The sequence below is a fragment of the Polypterus senegalus genome, chromosome 15 (genome assembly GCF_016835505.1).
Source record: "Polypterus senegalus isolate Bchr_013 chromosome 15, ASM1683550v1, whole genome shotgun sequence".
Classification (NCBI taxonomy): domain Eukaryota; kingdom Metazoa; phylum Chordata; class Cladistia; order Polypteriformes; family Polypteridae; genus Polypterus; species Polypterus senegalus.
Window position 1 is genome coordinate 113,676,825 of NC_053168.1, and position 23,787 is coordinate 113,700,611.

The 23,787-nt window shown below is 36.6% G+C and overlaps 1 protein-coding gene across 3 annotated transcripts in view; it reads left to right on the plus strand.

Moving 5' to 3' along the window:
* Positions 1 to 23,787, plus strand: part of stx17 (syntaxin 17) — a 73,717-nt gene that overhangs the window by 45,772 nt on the left and 4,158 nt on the right. For all 3 annotated transcript variants that reach the window (XM_039736621.1, XM_039736622.1, XM_039736624.1), the window contains exons 4-7: positions 8,034 to 8,256; positions 12,072 to 12,196; positions 18,982 to 19,032; positions 19,982 to 20,068. In XM_039736621.1, coding sequence (XP_039592555.1) covers positions 8,034 to 8,256; positions 12,072 to 12,196; positions 18,982 to 19,032; positions 19,982 to 20,068 — 486 coding nt within the window. The remainder of the gene's footprint in view (positions 1 to 8,033; positions 8,257 to 12,071; positions 12,197 to 18,981; positions 19,033 to 19,981; positions 20,069 to 23,787) is intronic.

Sequence of the window (23,787 nt, forward strand, 5' to 3'; positions counted from 1 at the left end):
TTGTTCCTTTTACTCATCTGTATTTTCACAGCTTTTGACATCAATAAAAAGTCTGTATTGAGCTCAAAAGATCTGTGGCCTGATAATGCTGATAGCAGGAGTTGAAATCTCCAGCTGAAACTAAATGTGTCTGCTCAGCTTGCTTCAGTTGAAACACTGTTGGCATTTAACATTAGGCAAGCCAAAGGAGGAGCTTCTGAGATATTTTAGTTACCACCCACCACTTTGTGTCTTCCAGTGATAGCGACAGTACTCATTTCTGCAAGCAGTACTTAAGAGATGACACCTGGCTGTGAAGAATAATTTGAAAAAATAAACTGAATGTGTATTATTCAGTAAAGGGGGAAAACTGTGTGGTATTTTTAAATCATTTTTTTTTTTTTTTTGAAGCACACTTCTTTGGGTATGCTAATACATTTTTTTAGAAATCTTAACTACAGAAAAACTAGGTTTTATTTAAATTATAGATATAAAGTGAAATATCTGCTTCAGAGTATTATTGTAAGACCAGATCTAGTTGTTTTATTTTTCATTTGCTGTGCTTTTAATGTTTGTGACAGTATCTGTTCACCTAAGCATTTTTTAATAACCATATTTTTTTTTGTTTAATAGTATTTCATTTCATTTTTGAGTTGAAGAAAAAGCTTAAATCTTTTAGGTTGCAAAGGTTAATAAGTTTAAAAAACTTGTGCTTTTAATTCATTTAATGCCAGAACATTTTCAGGCTGTCCTTCAGAGTACCAATATTTATCATTAATTTATCTTTTGATGTAAATTGAAATGTATACCATTACCTTCTGTTACTTTGTATTGTGCTTTATATGGTGATGGTAAAATTCTATGTAGAATTAAACTTGGCATTACCTTTTTTTGCACATTTTTCAATATTCTCCTGGAAATATCAAAAAAGGATTAAACAAAATCATATCATATATCATAATAACTTTATATAAATATTATCTGCATTAAAACAGGTTTTTGTTACAAAGCATTACATTAACACATATTTTTTGTATTTAAGATTTAAAAGATAGAAACTCATAATTTCCAGTTTGATAGCATATTGCTTTGTTTTCCTTGCCTTTTGATGGTATGAATTACAGACATTAAAGATTAACTGAAATTTAACAAAACATTTGAATTTTATGGTACTTTTTTATTTAAAGAAACTCTCCTTCTTTAATCCTGCCTTTGTAAAAGAACAGAGGCTTGTATGGGTGTCGCTTTTTGCAGTTTGGTAGTTGCACAGGCAGGGACATATTGTATGAACATGTTATCAAGTAAAAATGAGTGAATAAACAGGTGCTGTCCAAATACCCCATCAATGTAAATCTCCCACATGGATAAAGTTTAATAGAAAGAGAAGCTGCTGCTTTACCAAGGTGTGCAGCTAAGTGTATAATAATAATAATCTATCTTTACTTTTTATTGATGGTCATCTCAATGGCAAGATATATTAGAAATGCCAACTTTAAAGTAAAGGAGCATGTTCATTTTAAGAAAAGAATACCAGATATAAGTACACATGCCTGTGTGGCTATCACAAGACCTTTAAAACAAGAGGCATCTAATATGTTGCATGGTGATCCTCAATTATGCTTAACAGTATGTATTATTAGGTTATTGTTTACAATATATTTTCAGGGGGTTTCTTGAGACCAACAAGTACTTCTGAATATAAGAGTAAGAGTCTCAAGCATATGTTCACATCTAACATTAAAGCCACAGGCCCAGGCAGCTTTGCTTGCCGTGTTCTCAGCCACTGCATGGACTACTAGCATGATGTCTTTACAGATATATTTCTACTCCATTTTGGTGATGTGCTTTAGTGAATGTTGCCCAATAGTGTTCATATTGGTTGACATTGGTGCTTTGATAAGCTAACAACAGCACACGCTAACTCCTTGTCAGTTTACAGTAATTCCATTTTGTTTATTGTTGTAACATGTGAACAGAGAATACTGTTTCCGCTGTTGTAGCCATTACTTACTTAGAGAGAAAAAAAAAATCAATGACTATAACTCAGTGTCTAAAATAATTGTGATCTGGGAATTGGCAGCAGTCTCTGAAACTGGATTTTATATGTACACAGTATATACTGTATATATAAAAAATGTGTGTGTATATATAGTTGGGTTTTTTTTTTTGTCCTGAAGACTGCAGTTTGTGAATTCTGCCAGCAATTCATAGTCCACCTCGATTTTCTTAACTGCCCATTCCATCATGATTTGAACCTTGACACTCAAATTTCACCTTTGGGTTTGCTAAAGATTCTACTATCATTGTTGTAATGCCCCAGCATTGATAAGGCAAAGGACCTGGCATTGTACCTCCTCTTTTCAATTCGGCAGCTTTCAGGAATTGATTGATATTAGGGGAAATGGAGGGGTGCCAAATCATGTCTTATTTATTTACTTCGATGTGACTTAAAATAACACAAAAACATTAAAATTACCAAAGTATTACTGAGATCAAACAGTGCAAATATAAACAAAAACTTATTTTTATGGATTATTTATTTATTGCAGATTTGTACTGCACTGTTTGTTTTTGGCTGTTTTTTTTAATAAAAGCACTAGCACTATTGCGCCTACCTCTTTGCTTTGTGTGTTGTGTCCTCATCCACTGGCTCGTCTCTCTGGTACATTATTGGCATTAGAGGGTTCATGAGGCTCCCTAGTGCAAACAATCTAACCTACTGTACTATTGTGTAAAAAAAAAACAGAATTCTGTCAAATACTGCACAGGAAAGAAAAAAAATATAGCATTTGTAAACAAGTTCTGTCCAATATTGCACAAAGATATCAGAAAAAAATAAAACAATTGTTAAAATCTACTGAGGAAAACTTCAAGTTGTGTGACAGAAACACCAGTCTGTTCACAGCATCTGACTTCAGAGCAGAAGTTAAGGTTAGGGTTAATGGTTACATGTTACAACATTTCCACCACTCAAAGTGGATTTACATCACTGACCACCTCTGGTATCATCAAGTATCTCTTGATCTCTTTTTCAGTGGCAGTGTGCAGAGACTCGCCTTTTCTGAATTCCTGTTTTGTTTTGTTTTTTTTGAAATAGCTACCAAAATTTGTTTTTTTCTTTTTCATTCAACCGTGGTCGGTTCAGATGTATGAATTGGTTTGAATAGAATGGTTAGGCTTTATGGGTCAGCGCATCGTCTCCATTTCACTTTATAATTGCTTTAACATTGTTGTCATTATTGTACATATTTTATACACAAATCGGGGGCGGATAGAGCAAGGCAAGGTGGCAGGGATTTGTGTGAGTGTTTTAAATAATGAAAGAAAGAAAAGTGCTTTGGAATCGAGGACCCACAACAAAAATTGCTTTCAAAATAAAACATGCCGATAGTCATACGCTGCTTACAGAAATAAAAATAATCTGTTCGGTTGAATTACATACGTAATTTGTTCTAACACATTTTTTTTTTTTTTTAGCCTGACACCTACAGGAATCCATACGCTCAGTAGTCTATCCTGTTATGTTACATGAGACTGAATTCATGGAGACTTGAGGCATGTTTTTGATTTTTTTTTTTTTGGTAAAGTGGGTGACATACTCAATGATTTCAGGTCACACATTACTAAAACAACAATTAAGATATTATAGTAGACAATACATATTAAACTCTCCTACTTGAAGCCTTGTTAATCTTCTGGTACACTGTGCTGTTCATGATGATTCCAGTCCTCTTTGGGGTAACCTTGATCCCTTCAGCTTACACCTCATGGCCAAAGAAGGTAAGTTGCTCATGGAAAAATCAGCACTTCTTGATGTTCAGTGAAAGATGAGCATAACAAAGCTATTGGAAGATACTGTTGATATTGACTAGACAACTCTTAGCAGTGAACTGCTGGAAGTCATGATCATTTAAGTGCTGGAATCATGCCCCGACATTAGTAAATCAAAGAGCATCACCAGGAACTGAAAAATTCCTTATGGGGTTATGATGAAAACTGTCTTCTTAATGCTTTCACTTCCCACCTTCACCAGCCACCCCAGATTTCAGATCCAGCAAACTGAGTACTGCTGCTCCATGTAAGAACTCTTCGTTATTATGGCATAGGTTGTGTTGTGATGGGTCTTCTTGTTTAGCTTCCTTGTAATCAACACAGAGTTGGAAGTGTTGCTCTGTCTTAGGTGTGAGTAAAACAAGTCTTTCCCAAGCTAAGGTAGAAGTTTCAATCACCTCAGTCAGCCAACATCTGGCCAACATCTGACCAACCTACTACTTGATTACTGTGCTCTTCAGAGGTGACACTGTATAATCCATGTTATGAACAGGAACTAGTAGCTGTCCTTAGTGTTGTAGCCACCTGAGGGTCATATGCATCAAGGTTATACCACAGTATTTCTTCCTTGAGTACACTGAGTTACCTTTTAAGGCACAACCTATGAATTTCAAAAATAAAGTCCCTAAGACCATGCAAATATTTTTCATAAAGGTTTAGAACTTCTGTTCTAATTGTGCATTTAAATCATTAGGGAGGAAGGCATCCAAAAAGGAAATACAGAATTCTGTCCAACTGTGGTTTTGGGGCCTCTCGGCAAATCACAAAGATTAAGCTGGACTTCTCAGTGCCACTTTAATTTACCTGTGCAGCCCGCCACCATTTACTGGATTCGGCACAATGATCAGCCTGACTTGTTCCTTTTTGTACTGTTACCTATTGATTACACTTATACTTTTGGTCTCCTTGGCATTTTTTTTGTTTCGGGATCAGGGCAGCACCCTCCTCTAGACACACTATGTACATAAGAAAATTGAACATGAATGCCTCAGTTTTATCAGTGTGTGTTCTCAAATCCTTACAGACTTTACTTTATTCTGCTATGCTTTAGTTCTTCTCAATGTTCTTATGTTCCTAGGCTTTTTGCTTCAATGCTGCCAATGTTAACATACCACCACATTTTATGAATAGAGATAAGATTATGTGAAGTTTGTAGGAGATTTACAGCAGTGTTACCCAACTCGGCTCACAAAGGTTGCATATTCTCAAAATTCTAACTCCTACTGAGCAGTACTCTTCCAGTGGTTCATTTTATTGTTTTATTTCTTTTGTAGCATGCTTTGTTATAATACTCGGTATACAAACAATTATTATAACATAAATTGATTAAAAAAAAAGAAAATACGAATTCTGGCCATTTCAATGATATGGGAAATATGCATATATCTCTAAAACGTTCAGTCAGATACATATCGATTGATTTAAAAAAAGCACAAAGCAAGGAGGTTAATGTACTGTATTATTTCATTCTGTGTGTTTATTGTGAACCTCAGTAGTTTACTGCATTCACCAGGTAACAAAATATTTTGTGATGATATCAGAACTTTTAAACTTTTCAGACTGGCTTAGCAAAACTATAAGCTTTCTTTACAAACATTGACCAAGGCAAAGAACACATTTGAATAGAGAAAAAAAAATCACTTTGCAAAATATTACATTGACCTACTGTTAGATACCAGCTTGTTATAATTAGCAAGATCTGCACAGTGTCATGCAAAAGCTTCTTATTTAATACAATACTAATACCAGCATAGGTGAGACATCCCCACCCACAATTACAGCAGCCCATGTGAGCAGAGAGCTGAAAAGACTTTGTGCCAGCAAAGCAGCGGGTCCAGATGGTGTATCGCCACGACTGCTGAAGGCATGTGCGTTGGAACTGGGGAGTCCTCTACAGCGCATCTTCAACCTGAGCCTGGAACAGGGGAGAGTCCCAAGGCTTTGGAAAACATCTTGTATCACCCCTGTCCCAAAGGTGTCACGTCCTAGTGAGCTGAATGACTTCCGGCCTGTTGCTCTGACGTCACATCTGATGAAGACCATGGAGTGGCTGCTGCTTCACCACCTGAGGCCACAGGTCTGTCACACCCTCGACCCTCTGCAGTTCGCATACCAGGAGAAGGTGGGAGCGGAGGATGCCATCATCTATATGCTACACCAATCCCTCTCCCACCTGGACAGAGGCAGTGGTGCTGTAAGAATTATGTTTTTGGACTTCTCTAGTGCCTTCAACACCATCCAACCTCTGCTCCTTATAGACAAGCTGACTGAGATGGGAGTAGACTCACACCTGGTGGCATGGATCGTGGAATATCTTACAGACAGACCTCAATATGTGCGTCTTGGGAACTGCAGGTCTGACATTGTGGTCAGCAATACAGGGGCGCCGCAGGGGACTGTAATTTCTCCGGTCCTGTTCAATCTATATACATCAGACTTCCAATATGACTCGGAGTCCTGCCACGTGCAAAAGTTCGCTGATGACACTGCTATTATGGGCTGCATCAGGTGTGGGCAGGAGGAGGAGTACAGAAAGTTAATCAAAGACTTTGTTAAATGGTGCGACTCAAACCACTTACACCTTAACACCAGCAAGACCAAGGAGCTGGTGGTGGATTTTAGGAGGCCCAGGCCCCTCATGGACCCTGTGATCATCAGAGGTGACTGTGTGCAGAGGGTGCAGACCTTTAAATATCTGGGAGTGCAGCTGGATGACAAATTGGACTGGACTGCCAATACTGATGCTCTAGAGCAGACTATACTTTCTGAGAAGGTTGGCATCCTTCAACATCTGCAGTAAGATGCTCTACCAGACGGTTGTGGCGAGTGCCCTCTTCTACGCGGTGATGTGCTGGGGTGGCAGCATAAAAATGAAAGACTCCTCATGCCTGGACAAACTTGTTAAGAAGGCAGGCTCTATTGTAGGATTAAAGTTGGAAAGTTTAACATCTGTGGCAGAGAGACGGGCACTAAGCAAACTCCTGTCAATCATGAATAATCCACTGCATCCATTTAACAGTGTCCTCTCCAGACAGAGGAGTAGCTTCAGTGACAGACTTTTGTCACTGTCCTGCTCCACTGACAGACTAAAGAGATCGTTCCTCCCCCACACTATGCAACTCTTCATTTCCACCCGGGGGAGTAAATGCTATCATTAATTTTATTTTAATTTTTTTCATTTTTTTTCATTTTTATTACTATTTAATTTAATATTGTTTCTTTGTATCAGATACTTTATTAATCCCAAGGGGAAATTCACATAATCCAGCAGCAGTATACTATCTATCCTATCTATCTATCTAGTGTTAATCTTTATGAAGACAGTGTACAAAGAGAATTCCATTCACACAAAATAAGATGAGTTGCTCATTCTTTTTAAGGCAGCTATTAATACAAATACATTATAGCACAGGCTGTTGGCTGTCAATTGAAGCTAGTTGAACTAGAACTGTTTTTATTTATTAAATTAATGCTATAGTCTTAGATGATAAGTTTGAAATGTAGTGCATTATGTGTGCTTGTGTGAGATTCTACGTCATTAACTAATTATGTGCGTATGCCCTTGGTCCTATGGGGAGTAGGTACTAGAAAATATTGCTGTCTTTGATCTTAAGTGTTCAAATTATATGGTAGTATTTGTTGCCTCAGTCCTGGGTCATAGGACCTTATAGGTACTGTATACAACACAGTAAGTACCGGATGAATTAATGTTTAGACCTAGTCGGAAAAAAAATCCAAAAAGTTAAAAGGTTTTTAACTAATTTAATGTTTTATTCATTTATTTTTTGATTTGATATTCATTATATTTTTAGTGTTAAAACATTCTAAAGTGAAAGAAGTGCCCATATTCATCCTTCATTTAATATCTTCTGCCTCTTAATAAATTTAATTGAACTTTCTTGTTTATCAGTATATATTTCCTAGTTTCTTTGTTTTAATGAGATGTATGTTTGATTTTCTTATTTTTTTCTTTGGTGCATTCATTTTTGTTAACTTCAGGTTTTCCTGCTGTACAAGTTCAGGATTCGCATTGCATTCTGAATGTACTAAAAGAGCTTTGTCTTTAGGCATTTCCATAATTTCATGAGTGTCTTCTGGTCCATGAACTTATATTTCAGTTTGTAGGTAGTTCAGCCATGTCCACAAAGTTTGTTTATGCCCATTGAGCAAATTGAACGGTCGTGCTAAAAGCACAGTAACTCTGTGTGGTTCTTTCTTTCTAGCAACTTAGGGCCAACATTAGGGAGATGGAGAAACTGTGCCAGCGGGTGAGAACTGAAGATGCACTGAGCTTGGAAAAGATTGTCAACCCAATTAGAGAGCAGGCCTCATCTGCTGTGACAGAGTTCCTCAGTCTTCATGCAGAGGCATCGGAGCAGCTCAGATTACAGGAAGTTGATGTCAATTGTCTCAACTCTCCATTAACTAGATCCCATACAACTGAAGGTAAGCAAGTGCTTCAGCAACTATTGCTTATAATTTGGACTCCTTTCTAATTAATAACTGTTTAACAATGAAAGAATGTTCTCTAACTTAACACCTATACCCATTACTGTGTACATGAATGGCCATTTTGATATTTAGTATACATAGTCCATTTTTTATCGTCATTATATATTGGACTAGCACCAATTTTGCCATCAAATCTGTTTCTTTGTTCCATACTCTTGCTTTCAGTTGTTATGCACAAAAAAGTTTTGTTTTTTTATTTGTAATATATTTTCTTAAAATGATGAGTTTCTCACAACTATTGCTGGTTACAGATGGTCTGACATCAACAAAAGCTGAAATTTCAGTAAAGTTGCTTAGGTTTTTGATATGTGCCGTTTATTTTGGTTAGAAAAATATTGTAACATAGTAATTTTATCCAGTAACAGATGAATGAAGTTTGTGATGGATAACAATTAAAATGACCCAAACTTTTCCAATTTGAGACCAGTAATATAAGATCAGATAACAGATGTTGAAAGGCAATACTGTATTAGTTGCAAGACACTTAGGCTGTTTGATCCACTTGCATAAGTAGGAAACAATTGGCACTGGAGGTGCACTGAAGTTCAAAGAAATTTTAACTAATGCAATAGCCAATATACAACTTTTATGTAACAGAATAAAACACTAAATTGGTTTATAATTTTCACTCTTCTTTTACAGCCAACAATTGAGTATGAATAATATGCAGCCAAAGAACCTAAATATTAATTTCCAGCCAAGATGATGGGCTTTTTCAGGTTTATATAAGGTTTTGAGTAAAATTGTTTATTTTTTAATAAGGATAGTTACAGTTTCTGCCCTGGACTTTTTGTACTACTGATGACAACTAAAGACCAGTTCCTTTACTTTTTTATATTTTGTCTAAACTACAAAAATAAGGCTGGAGAGTATGGCCATATGCTACCAATCTGACATTTGTTACATTATTAGGCCAATCCTATTCTAACAGTGATATATGACTGCTCCAAATAGTACTTTATATATACTACTGTATAACACACACACACACACACACACACACACCTGAATCACTTTTTCATATTCCATAGCTGGAGTATTTGATAAATGCCTTCTTTGTCAGACTGAGCTAATGGAGATTTAAGAAGGCAGACTCTGAGTCTTTCAGTTAATGGATAATAATGGGGAAAGAGACAAGGGTTTTGGGAATCTCCTAATGCAGCACCCATCAAGTGTTTGGGGAGGAAACCCTAGCCGAATTTATAAAAACAGCAGATGTGCAAAATGGCATTGCATCTCTGTTACACTTTCCACATTATGTGTGACCTGTCACCTTTTCTGGATAACATGATAAAGTTTCCAACGTAACGTGAATTTTAACGAAAAGTGTTGATAACAAGGAAGAGCAGCAGCAATATCACAAATGAGGTTATTTGTTAAGTTTTTCTTTAAGTATTGAATTTATTATTTTACTCTGGTTTATTGCCCTTTATTCTATTTAATGCTTTATTATCTGTTTCATTGTTCTATTCAGGAAAATATTTGTATCCAATGTTACATATACCCTGCTGTTTTTTTTTTGTTTTGTTTTTTTCCTAAGACTCTGTGAAGCACCTTGAGCATGGGAAAGGCGCTATATAAATAAAATGTATTATTATTATTATTATTAACTTAAGAAAATGTAATGTTAAATGTACTTCTGGTACGGGAGCAAAATTCCATTTACTTTTCAAGAACAGATAGAGTAATGGTTCCAAATCCAAACCAGCTGAAAAACCGGTGATATATGGGGATGTTTTAAAGAACTTTGATTTATCCCTCTGAGTAAACTTTGAGAAAAAAATACAAGAACAACAATGCAAACCAGTACTGTACCTCCACAGTGGTAAATTAGGTTATGTTCTCCTAAATCGAGTTAATAGCATAATGTATTTTGTGTATGAGAGCAGAGTGACAAGTAAAGGCAGGAACCAAGCCACATTTTTGTTCCTTCATTTGTTGGGTGCTGAGGAAGCTGTAGAGTGCTCATTAATTCAGGAATCATTGCAGCATTTAGAACAATGCTGGTAAACAAAGGTCAGGAGCAAAAATATATAAAATAACTTTTATATAGCTCCTTTCTACAGTGAGGTAAAAGTTGAGTTCAGGTTATCAATAAATCAGTCAAAGGCATCCACTTCAAACTATAAATAAATTGAAAAACTACTCTCATGTAGTGTCTTTTGAAATTCTTTGCCTTAGTTCTCAGTGTTGGTGAAATTAAGCTCTTTTCAAAGAAATTGGCTGTGTATTTGTCACCCACCATGTCCTATTTCAGAGCAGTGTTGAAGGGAACCTCCTCTCCCATGCTGATTTATCTCATGTCTTAATGCCTGGATGTTGTGTCTTTTGAAATCGGTTATCCTTTCTTCTCACTCCAATGTGGTTTATGTGTTTTGAAAGGCACGGGTTGTGTGCTAACCATCTGTCTGACTGTATTTTGGTGCTGAATATTAACAAGGAGTTCCCATCTTTTGATTGACTATGCCCACATTTTATAGGAGAAACTCAAAACGTCCCACTGAGAGGGAACAAATGATTACTTAAAGTTAGTGTTGACCTTGTACTTTAATTCCATCTGTCTTTTACTGGATATTTGTTACTTGCAGTATCTTGTGATCTATGATTGGCTTTTTTTACATTTAAATTTACGAAACAAGTAAACTATAATACAGTTGTTTCTATGTTTCTAAAATTAGATGAATGGCAGTTTAAGTAAGTTATTTGTGGTTTTGTGGTTCATCAGTGATGGCACATGATCCTGATGATATGTGTGTAAAAGTCCAGCTTCTTAGCCACTAGAGTGACACATTGCCCCTTTCTTTTTTTAATGTACAATATGTTATTTTCTGATTAAGTATTAGATCATTTTATTTATTTTCTGATATAGCAGCTTAACCATGTAGATTGTATGTTGTTTCATTTTGACTTTTAGCAAATAGAGAAGGATTAGTCAGTTAATACAATAAACACTGGGAACCCTTAATTTGCTATAGCTGACATCCAAATGTTAAAAGGTTGTGTGTAAATGGATCACTACTTTATAATGTGCCTTAGATGTGAACCTGCCTATCTTACTAACCTACTGCAGTGCACCATCTGCTGATAGCAGATGTACTTAACTCATACTAAACTCTTTAATCACACCTGGGTAATCCACGGGAAGAGCGCAGCATGCTCTTGAGTTGGGACCTGCTATGGCTTCTCAGCCTGACTGAGAAAGCTCTTATTCTAGTGTTACAGATTTTGTACCAGAAACAGTCTGTTGATGGCTTGCATCACCATTAATGTTTAATGCCATTGTATAAACAGGTTTTCAAATCTGCATCTAGTCACTTTAGATATAGATATAGAAATACTGTTGGCCATACCATTTGGTATTTGGTATTACCTGTGTAATCTGTATAGTTTTTATTGAGGAATGCAACTGTTTCTGAAACATATTAACATGATGGTTTAATGCTTAACATACTTTACTAGGCTAATGTGTTGTTTTTTTCCTTTCTGTTCCTGATAGTAAAAAAAATAAAGGAAGAAGAATAGTAATCTTATCCAAGAGCTACAGGTTTCCAAACGTATTGCATACGTGTGCAGTTCCTGAATAAATAAAACCTCAGACATAATCCATTGGCTGCAGCTATTTATACAAAAAGAAATAACTGTATATTCCTTCTTTATCGGGGTATATGTACTTTTAACTCCTTTCATTTCAGGCAAAAATTTATTTGTAACGCATTCTCTCTCTCTTTTTTACTTTTTAATAATTTCAGGCATGTGTTTTAGTGATCCTAGTGTCCTGGATAGTGTATCCCATCCCTTGGCTCAGGTTCAGCTACCTCTCCCAGATATCCCAGAAGATCAGAATGCAGCTGAATCTTGGGAAACACTTGAAGAGGTAATATTGTCAAGATTTTATAACTGATGCTTTCTTGTAGCAGCCAGTCAAATTCATGTACTATATTTTTTTTTGACAAAATACACCACCACCTAATGTTTGTTTATAGGAGAAGACCCAAGTATAGCTTTCACCGTTACAAATATTTTCAATGCATTCTTTCATAAATGATCAAATATATTGCAGTAAATAATTCTGTGTACCATGTTAACTATTTTATCTTTGTTTATTGGATGTCACATAATTCATTATGGGCAGCATAGTAGTGCAGTGGTACACACTGGTGCCTCACATCTCTGGGGTTTTGGGTTGAAATCTGCCCCAAACATTATTGTGAAGTTTTGAAAACTCTGTCCATGCATGTGTAGATTATCATCTCTACACATTAAATGTAATATTAGTGCCCACTTTGAGCCCCGTCTTACCAGTTGAAGCAGCAGGTACCTGTGACTCTCAACTTGATATGCAGGTTGTAAAACAGATGGATGGTTTATTAATTATATAATATGCTTGTTTATAGTTCCACACCACTAAATGTCTCACTTTTAACTGTTCAATTGCTAATTAAAAAAAAACAACAAAAAAAAAAAAACAATAATAATGCCTACCTTATGCAGCTCCATTTGACATTCTAGAAGCATTTAATAGTATCTGGATAATTGATTGGTCACATTGTCTAACCACCCATGTAGTTTTGCCATGAGTGTCAGTTTGGTGTTTATAACTACTTTTTGTTCTATATGCATTACATTATTTTCCATGAATTTCTACTACTTGAATTCTTCATTTTATTAAACTTTTAAGTGAGAATTTAATATTAGCTGCAAAAATAGAAACTCCTTGTTTTTTTCCTACCTTTCTAAATGTTGTGAAATGCCAGTTTTATTTTGTTTCCTTTACTATTAAGATTTCACTTTTGTAGGAAAGACTCTTTTATCTGTATGGTGTGGTAAAAGAGAAATACATAAATAAGGCATTAGACATGCATCTAGATATTTAAAGCTGTGTACTGAGCAGCGCTGACAATACCTTTGCAACATTCTGCTAGTCATTGTGGTGGGAAATTGACATTAATGTCAGCCTTCACCCTGACCTCATATGCTACACTAAATGCAGCATGCATAATAGTGGCTAAAAATGTAATCAACATAATCTTCATATCTGTTTTTGTGTAGAAAGTAAGTACAATGTTTCTTAGTTTTGTAGATTAACATATCAGGACATGGCTATCATTTATCTAATCCTTTCCATGTTGTAAAATTAGATAAATCCAAGATCAATTGACAGCATACGACTGGTTTTGTTTTGTCATAAGTGACTTAACAAAAATATTACCATGCACAGAAGATGTTAGTTGTGACCTAATATACCATAGAATTGAAAGAGAATATACTTACTCTTTCACATGACTTTATGTATGTACGTGTGTTTGTTTTTCTCTTCACAACTCATTCCCTTTCAGCTAGGGAGTAAATGTCAGTCTGTAAATGGTTTCAGACTGAGTTAAAATGCTGGCATTTTGGAGCTTTTTGTGGTCTCTTTGTTGAATGTATTCTTGTGGATCCCTTAAGCAGTAAATATTCAGGATATTTCAATTTAGGATTCACTTAGCCTTCAAATCGTTTTTTCACAATGAGAAAAATCAGATTAGGTCTATATCATTAGGTGTTACTGTCTATTTTGATCTTTGTACACAGTGGTTTCAACATGCAAATTCCAACCCATTCTTAACATTTATAAACCACAACATGATCCCTTTCCTGTGACTATATGGAAGGGATTTTTTATATGGTAGCCGTTAGTGATAAATCTATAGGATTTCCAGCAGACAGATATAGTTGCCCATGTGTTTATATATTTATGGCTGTATAATATTTTGAGTGTTGTTTGAATGTGTCTGAACAGTTTGTATCAAAAACATATATAGTGAGATTTTGATTTGTGCATTTAGTTAGTTAGGAACACCATAACCTTGAGGGAAAACAGTGTTAATTATAATAACAGTACCTCTTTGACTGGAACATCTTTCATAATAACTTAAAATACAGAGAGAAGGCTGCTCAATCAGTTTATTTTTGTCCCCATTAATTCCAGCAGGGCAAGCTCCAAAAAGAAAATTGTCTCTGCAGACTTTTCAGATTTAACGCTTTATTTCTTACTAGCAGGAGTACCGGGCGTTGCCCTGGAATCTATAACTGGTGAATTTCCGAAATAAGAGAAACAGAATATAGAAATAGAACAGTTTTCTGATTCATATTTTATTGTAATAGGTAATATAAGTGCTCATTCCAGAGCCTTTGGATACACTATATTTTTTGTTTTCCTTTGTGGTGAGAAAGTGAACAAATTCTGAGTATTGCCCACTGTAGAACATGCTACATAGAGTTGTCCGTGTGAAAAGCTTGGATTTTCGAAATTGATGCCTGCAACTTGTAGTGATTGCTCTTGAGTGTTATTAATTGACATAGCAAAAGCCAAATGAACAGGAATTTGGAGCAGTTTGAAATCAAAGGGTAAATCATTCGGAATCAGTTGTATTCTTGGTATGAAAACATCTTTGTCTTGCACAACGTGTCATGATAGTTGCTTCAATAATATTTGGATAGAGAGTCTTGACACAAAGGCGAGTGGTATTACACAGTAAGGAGTGTCTGTGTTGAACCATGCTGCTATCTAACGGACTTTGGCAATGGTAACTGCAGAGAGAAGTGACATACATCTGCTGCTGCGTGTGTGGAAAATGGCGGGGCAAGGATGCTGTCTTTTTAAGGCAAGTCTCTGTTCAAACGTGCTGTCCAGTGCAGGATTTACATATAAGCTACACAAGCTATAGCTTAGGGCCCCCCAAAACAAATCATATTTGGCACTTACATAGAATATCTAAACTTATAAAGGGCCCCATGTCTCAAATAGCTTAGGGCCTTATCAAGTCTAAATCTGGCCCTGGTGCTGTCAGTTAACGGCTGTTGGTGAATGAAATACAGCACTATCAGTGCGTGTGGGAGTGTGACTCACGGAAACGCGGGTGTGTCAGCTGGTCACACTTACTGCGTCGTTCACGTTTTATAACCGGTGAATTTCCAAAATGAAAGAAACAGAATATAGAAATAGAACAAAGTTTTCTGACTCACAGTTTATTGTAATAGGTAAAATCAGTGGTCATTCCAGAGCCTTTGGATACACTATATTTTTTGTTTTCCTTTGTGGTGAGAAAATAAACAAATTCTGAGGATAGCCCACTCTAGAAAATGCTACGTAGAGTTACCCGTGTGAAAAGCATGGATTTTCGAAATTGCTGTGTGCAACTTGTAGTGATTGCCCTTGAGCCTTATTGACATAGCAAAAGCCAAACGAACAGGAAATTGGAGCAGAAGTGACATACAATCGGGGAAAATGGTGGGGGAAGGATGCTGTCTTTTTAAGTCTCTGTTCAAACTTTTATATAATGGACATTGGCGAATGAAGTACAGCACTATCAGTGCATGTGGGAGTGTGACGTGTGGAAACGTGGGTGTGTCAGCTGGTCATGCTTACTGGGTCGTTCACGTTTTACATCTATGCGGCAGTTCCTCTTCACCCGATCAAAGTAGTCGGCCTTCTCATACTTGGACACTTCCTCCATCTCTTGCCAATTTAAAGAAACAAGGGTAAAGAGCGACGCACAGAGACCAAAGCTGCCGCTAGATGGTGCCACAGTGAAGTTCTGTTACAACGTGCAGCCATCTTAAGTATGGGGACGCGTGCTGAATGTTGTGTCAGTGAAAAGGTGCCCAGCGGTTCACCACGAACATTTTTCCGAATCAAACATACCCCATTACCTTCTCCTGGTCACAAAGGAGCCCCATGCCCAGTTTGATGGTGGGTGGACAAACAAACATACACACACACACACACATAGTAGACTCTGCTTTATATTATATTATATTATGTTATATTTAAGAAGATTTGGGTGATTACAATTCACTTAGGAGAAATAAGCTTAGCTACATTAAAAATGACATACCTAGAGTGATCTAAGGTAGAACAACGTTTAGTAAAAAGGTAAAAATGCATTTTGTACAGCTTATTGCATGGTCATATTTTTTTCAGCATGTAAATCAGTGAAACAATGATAGACCGTTTACTGGACCTATATTATGGAGAGTCTCTTGTTTTCTTTTGTCCCCTTCACAGCTGAACACAAAATCTGCTGCTGTTTTTATTCAAAGGATTAATCAGAAGTGGTTGTGTATTAAAGTCAATTCCATACAAGTACCACTAATGAAATGCTGCAAAAATTCAAAAGCACCACCAATTTACTTTATTTAGACCATGTATTCTTTATGGAGAAAAACTTGCAATGCAGAGTCCTTAAACAGCAAAGAAATAGATGCTATGACTTAATTGTATTAAAGTGCCAAGGTTAGTGGATGCCAAATTTTTTTGGATATTTCACAAAAGATTCAAATGAGGAAAAAAAATGTGACGAGTGCTCATTTATCTTTGTGGCATTTCAACTTTTATGATTATAAAATAGAAAATGTGTTATCAAGATTGTGAAAAAAATCTGTAGTTGTTTAGAAATGTTCATGTTTGCTCAAAATGTACCCATTTTGAGTACAAGAGCAGAATATTTTGAAGGTAATCAGTGACTGTTTTTGAGATGTACCTGAAACTCTGTTAGTATGTGCGTTACATAGTGTCCCCAAATATCTTTCTGCTCCATGTCTGGATATGCGCGATAAAAGATTTGACTATTGTAAATAAACTCCCCCTTAACACAGACATCTATTTGGGTAAAGGACACACAGTTCACTTTGGAACATTAGATGACTTTTTGCTTATGTACAAGCCTACACTTCTTTTCACTTGCATATATACAGTACTTTTTATCATTATATTGTGAAACATCTTTTGCTTTGGAAGCCTTATTGCTGCTAACATTGAAGTTAGTGGGTGAGACATCCAGTAATCCATAGGCACTTTCCGTGGGGTTGGGTAGGATGGGGGACTAAAGGCATTGTGGGATCGAATCTTGAAGTGAATTGAGTTAACTTATTAAATTGCTATAAATTTTCAAAAGGGACATGTGGTGAAGAAGTTGTCTGTGATGTTTGCTTGCTTTTGCGTAGTGCTCCTGTTCTTATTGAGCCACTCTTTGACCTATTGGCTGTCAGATTGACCCACACCTTCACAAGCTGCAATACGCAACTTGGAATCAAAATGAAAACTTGTTGAAACTATCTTGTAATAAGTAATTTGCAGTGCATGACTAAAGGTAGGTGTTTTAGGAAGTACTCAAACAATTCACTTAAGTAAAACTACAAATAAATGAACAAAAATGTACTTGCTTTAACAGTTTAAGTATCCCATTGACCTTTCTAGTCAAGTACAAGGAAGAAAGTACTTGCTTGAGAATAAATAATGTATCAAAGTAAAAGTACTTGTGCTTTATAATATGGCGTTAGGTGAGCAGTACTTGTGCAGTATAATATGATGTTAGGTGTGCCTACTTAATTTATATTGTGGTAAGTACAAAAATAGTACAAGTTGTCCCATATTAATTAAAAATTGCGCAGATTATGTTGATAAACCCAAATTAGAAAATCTGTACCATACTAGAACTCAAGAAGAAGATTATTAAATTGACAACGGAATAATAAAAAGACAAATAAGAATATCCATATAACATTTTTTTTTTTTTTACTTTCAAGCATATTTTCAAACATGAATATTCTTAAGAGAAAAGTGTTAGATTGAAATATTGTTTAAAAGCATATTTATCCATGTTCTAAATCTGTTTATTCAGAGCAGTGTCACTGGGGCAGCTGGAGCCAATGCCAGCAACAATAGAGTGCAGGACATGCTCTCACAGGGAATGATCACTGGAAGGGATACCATCCCAACACAGGATGAACAAACACACACAGACAGCACTGCCATTCTACCTTCTGTAACCTGCATGTCTTTCGACCGTCGGAGGAAACCGAAACATACACAAACTGAACACAGAGAGCACCTGGGGCTTAAACAACCATCATCATTGGAAAAAAAGAACAGAAGTGAATGGCTTCTGAATATTTCTGAATCCACCATAATTGAATTTAGATTTTTGTTGAATGACTATTTCATTACAGAAACTCATAATCTCAATTTTGTTTTAGTTTCATGAATACTTTTAATGAGATTACCTTTTAAAATTTTGCTCACATACTGTACCTCACAATGTCTGTTTTTAAAGCAGGCTACTATTATTGAAAATACAGTGATAGGTTGAACTGAATTAGGAGCTCTTATGACGATGCATTCTCAGCTTCACTTAGACTTGCTGTTTATTACTTGCCTATTAAAAAATGAAGGCAAACTATTAACATAATAAGACAATTAATTGTTAAAATGTAAAAGAGGTAGATGATAAATAAGAGTCCAGTGTGCTAAACAATGTTATAGCAACTTTGTAAATGGGCCCATGCTTTTTGTCCATACTTACTGTACTGGAGTCAAACTAGCAGGACTGTGACCCTTGTTCTTCTAAATTTCTTACAGATTTTAATACGCACAGTAAATACCATAGCAGAGTGTACAGGATTAAAGTGAAAAATAAAGTGAGTAGCCAAAATGTGATTTTAAAACGAGGATTAGGATTTGGAATAGAATTATCAGGAATGAATAACATTGGCCTTGGGAGTGTAGAGCTGTCGGGATTACCCTTTTTCTTCTCTACTGCTCTAGTAAACACTTGCAGTGAGGCCATTGTTCTGTACTTTTTTGTGCTGTAATTGTTAACTTTCCCAAATTTATTACAGGACTTAATGGAACTAAATGGACTGGTGAATGAATTCTCCATACTGGTTCATGTGAGTATTACCTTAAAGAACGTTATGGAGGGTGGTTATTAGAACAGGGTTTAGTATTCATTTTAAAGTTACTCGGTCAGTAAAAGTGCTGTAAACAATCAACCAGGGTGATTTCATGCATGAAAAGTTAACTTGCAGGTATTGAGTTGATTTTTAGACCCTGGAGAATTTCAAGTCATGCCCTGATTTGGTGCGGTGCAGCATGGTGCAAGAGATCTGAAAGATGACTTTCTTGTCACTTGCCAGTACTGGAGTAGTGACTCTCCCTCTAGGAAGACTGCACTTGCCAGAAATGCAAACTGCTAAGCTCCGGTTATTTGCAGAATTTTTAATGCCTCACTTTCAAATCTGTATCTCTCTTCTTTGTTGCACAGAATTGGTGCGGTTAGGATTGGCCTGTAGGGCACTAGATGTGCACCTTTCTCATTTTGTTTCTAGACTTCTACTTTAGGGTTAACTGTTTTTGGCAGTTAAGACACTGAGATGTGACCTCAGCGCTTAATGAAGGTGGAAATCTCTGTTGGGCTCACACTGACATGATTCAGTCACAAATTGAGAACCAGCTGCTACTTGGTGAATATTTTATAAGCATTCTGCACAACCAACCTGCACCTGCCACCGCAAGACATTTGAAAAACTCCAGAGAAAAAAAAAAAGTGTGTGTGTGTTTTTTTTTTTAATGATCAACAAGCAATATCAATAAGTCAACTTTTTTGCCTTCTTGCCAAAGAAAGAAGCAGTCACACACACACACATGCACACAATTAAATAAAAGCTGCAATAAGGTCAGTAAAGCAGTGTTAATAAAGTACCATTAGGAGCTGAAGCTACATTGACTCGCAGATGAAAGCGGCTGCAGAGTCCTTGATTACAGGCATTAAATTTGTGTGTATTGGGTTACTGCTGTTTCCCAGCAGGACTGCTCACACATAATTCCTTCGCATCTTAGTCTCAACAGGAGAAGATTGACAGCATTGAAGACCATGTCAACAGCGCTGCTGCGAACGTTCAAGAGGGAACCAAGAACCTTGGGAAGGTAGGATTGAACACCCGCTGGGGAATCAATGGCACTCTGCCCGCCAGCAGGCTCCCGTATTCACCCCATTGATTGAGCCTATCCAATGTCGAGGGAACCTGCAATTAAGGAAATAAGAGAGAGGGGACTAACCAGCCACAGAAAGGGGGGGTGGGATCAATTTGTGTTGTGAAGGCCTCTTGCTGTGAATTACTGCAAAGAAGTGTCAGTAAAGGAAAAACAATATTTAGCGTTTTTCTCCATTAAAATAAAAAAGACATATTATTGAAGTGTACAGTTAAGTGAAAAGGGAAGTTGGGAAAAAGCAGTTTAGATGTCTTTAGTGTCTGCAGACTAAGTGGTTTCTTTGCATTAAAAAGCTTGCTGTTTATAGGCTTGGTGTTGGCACCTCAGTAGGCATGCCACATGCTGAGTTTAGCAATATTAAAGCTTGTTTAACTAGTTATTTCTTACAAAATTTATTCAAGATAGTATATAGTGGAGGATACATTCTCATTTTTGTATCACCTAGAAAGTTCTATAAATACGAAGACTCCAAATGGCTGCAAAATAAGAATTCTGTAATGGATGGAAAATAGCAACTCCCCCCCTTTCCATCTAGAGAAGCATCAGAATTCTTTATGTAACTACTGTTTACATCTGCGATTAATACAACATGGGCTGTAAATTTTAAAAATGTGTGTTCATTGTCTGGTCCCCTACATCATTTAAGGTGTGCAGTGCCTAGGATGGCATTCATTATGGAAAAGTGCAAAATCAAATGAAACAAGTCTGTTAAGTCTGCGTTACTTACTCACTGTCTGATCCCACCTACACACCACTTTTGAAATATGAAAACATTTATATGCTCAGGAAATAATTTCAGTTACTCAGAACACACACATATGAACAACTTGAAAACATTTTCCATGTGTTAACCTATTCCCATATTCATCAGTGGCTGCCTCAACATCACTGCCTTTTTTTTTTTTTTTAGATGTAAATGGAATAAACCCTGGTCTTCTGATACAAAGAGTTTTGAATATTTGTTAAAAAAAATATTGATTTGGGGCAGAGTGTTCATTTTGGGGGGCTAGAATTGTTAAATTATTAAGAGCCCCAAAATAGCCTTTCTCTCTCTAACTTGTAACTGATCCATCCATCCATCCATCATCCAACCCACTATATCCTAACTACAGAGTCACACGGGGGCTGGAGCCAATCCCAGCCAACACAGGGCACAAGGCAGGAAACAAACCCCGGGCAGGGCGCCAGCCCACTGCACTTGTTAACGCATTGTTTACTTAAAAAGATTGACATGCCCTACAGTTAAGTGTTGTGGAGAAAAGTTTTGTCGGCAGAACATGTTCATGTTGTTCATTGGTGCTTTGCAGAACATGTTAAATATGGGGGACTTGCTGTGTTAACTTTACCAGGGAAAGTTTTAGTCAGTGGGCCTCAGTTTTAGTGCTGTTAGTTACATAGTACTTCTGACATCTGATTAACCAACCAAGTACCTTTCAGTATACAATGATTGTACTTTTTTAATTTATTTATTTATTTTCTACCAGGGGCTAATCTCTATATATAATCTTCATTTGGATCTTGATCTTTGTCTGCGAATAAATTAGAAGAAGAAGCACTAGATGGCAGTAGATAGACAGCTAAAACATAGGCATTGCATTAAGAATCTCCTCCAGGCTTATACTACTGAAGACTGTAGTACGCCAGTCACACCTCAAAACACAGACATTCAAACTAAACAAATTGTTGTGCTTTAAATTAACTAAAGACATCTTCATTTAGATCTTGTTCTTTGTTTGTCTGCGAATTCCACGCATGCGTAGACCACCTTCCAGTTTAGTACGTTGTTGTTACTCACGGATGTCAACAGTGTGCCGGAATAACGAAAGGGGTGGTGGACAGTGTTACGCTGGTTAGCTCCTGAGGCCTGGTTAGAGAATGAGATTGCTGAAGATAAAAGGTACGTGCCTACGTAACATATGAATGAAAGAAAGACAGTGGGTAAAATGAATGACAATGTAACAGCACGTTCCGGAAATTGTTATTGTTACGTTGTAGCCGGTGAGTGCTGCGCGTCTCACAGTTGTACTGTGGCTTGCTCACATGTCAGTGAAGTGATTCCTATTTATGCTGTAAAGAGCCTGGATACCTATGTGTCCCCCTTTTTAAACATTGCTCCGTGTATATTGCCTTACTCTTTGGATTGCCACAAGGCAACCTGCGAGATTGGAGAAAGGTTGAGAAGACATCGTGAGAGGAAACGACAGCGTTGTGAAAACGAGATGGACTGTGAACGGACAGAAGCAGAAATGCTCCTACACCACCACATAATTACGATTCAGACAGTGATTCTGAGTAAGCCGTTCCTATCGAATCAATATCAAAGGGTTTTCTTTTGTAATTTTGTTTCCCTTATAAAAAATCATAATACTGTGCGACGAAGGGCCCAGTTCACGACTGGCAGCCGTGTTTAAACAGGGAGCCTTTGACAGACAACTTTAACATGCGCAACATAGTTGGGCGCACATGGCTAGTATTATTATATATTATTAGTTCACTTGAGCGGCTTACTGTTGGACATGCTTCATACGGTTCTGGGTGTTGAATGTAAAAGAGATTGCAGCAGATCTCCATACTAAAGAACATCACTAAATTAGGATAGTTGGTAATATTACAAAGGAGATTTACTGTAAAGTTGATTTTTTTTTTTTTTTTTTAACTACAACTGTTGTAAATCTTGACTCTCCATTAGCATCAAAGCCAGAATTAGTACTGCTTCAATATACAGTGATTTGAATAAATGTCTGCCAACAAGGAAAAAGTTACTAATTACTTATACTCCGTCAAAAGCACTGTCCTGTTCTCTTCTTATCACATCTTAAAATTGGCATCTCCATCAGCTACTGAAAAAAACGCACTACATTTTGTTCAGTCGTGGTTTGGCTCCATTGTTTAGTCTGTACTTAAGAAAGCATCGATGATAATAATAATACATTTTATTTATATAGCGCCTTTCCCATGCCCAATCATATTAGGAACTTAATGATAACATACAGATGGGCAGCAGTTTTGGTTTTTCCAAAAACACAGCTCCATTCACCGATTAAAAAAGTAGTGCAATTGGTTTATCTCATATTTACTGTCGCATACAAGATGGTGAACACACTAAAATGAAGTGCACTTACGGCCAAGTGCATGACACTGCCTCTGTCCGGCGGTCCGAATCTCACCTCGCAGATTCTATCAAATTACCAACATCACCATAGGTATTGATAAGCAAAACTGAGTTTTCTTTCCAATACATTACGTTTTGCTATCTGTCTTGTCTATCTGTCTGTCGCTCTTTCTATCGATCCGTTCGTCCGTCTGTCTATCTGTCATATATAAGAAGAAGGAAATAACATTTTAAAAAGATAAACAAGCATCATAAATTTCATCGGCATAGGAAAAGTAATCATTTTTCAGGTTTGAGAAAAAAAGAGCTTGGAGGGGGGTGAGGAAACCTGTTAATTAATTTGCTTATAGACATCATAAGAGATTGTGCTTTAGAAGACGTCGCAGATCAGAGACCTGTTAGAAGTTACTGGAGCCTCAGAACCTGTTTGATGAACACTATCTTGTATCTTAAAAGCTATAATTACTGTAATGCAGACAATCTGGTAAAAGAAGACTTAAAAGGTTTTTTTTTCCCCATTTCATAAACTTTCACTGGGGGA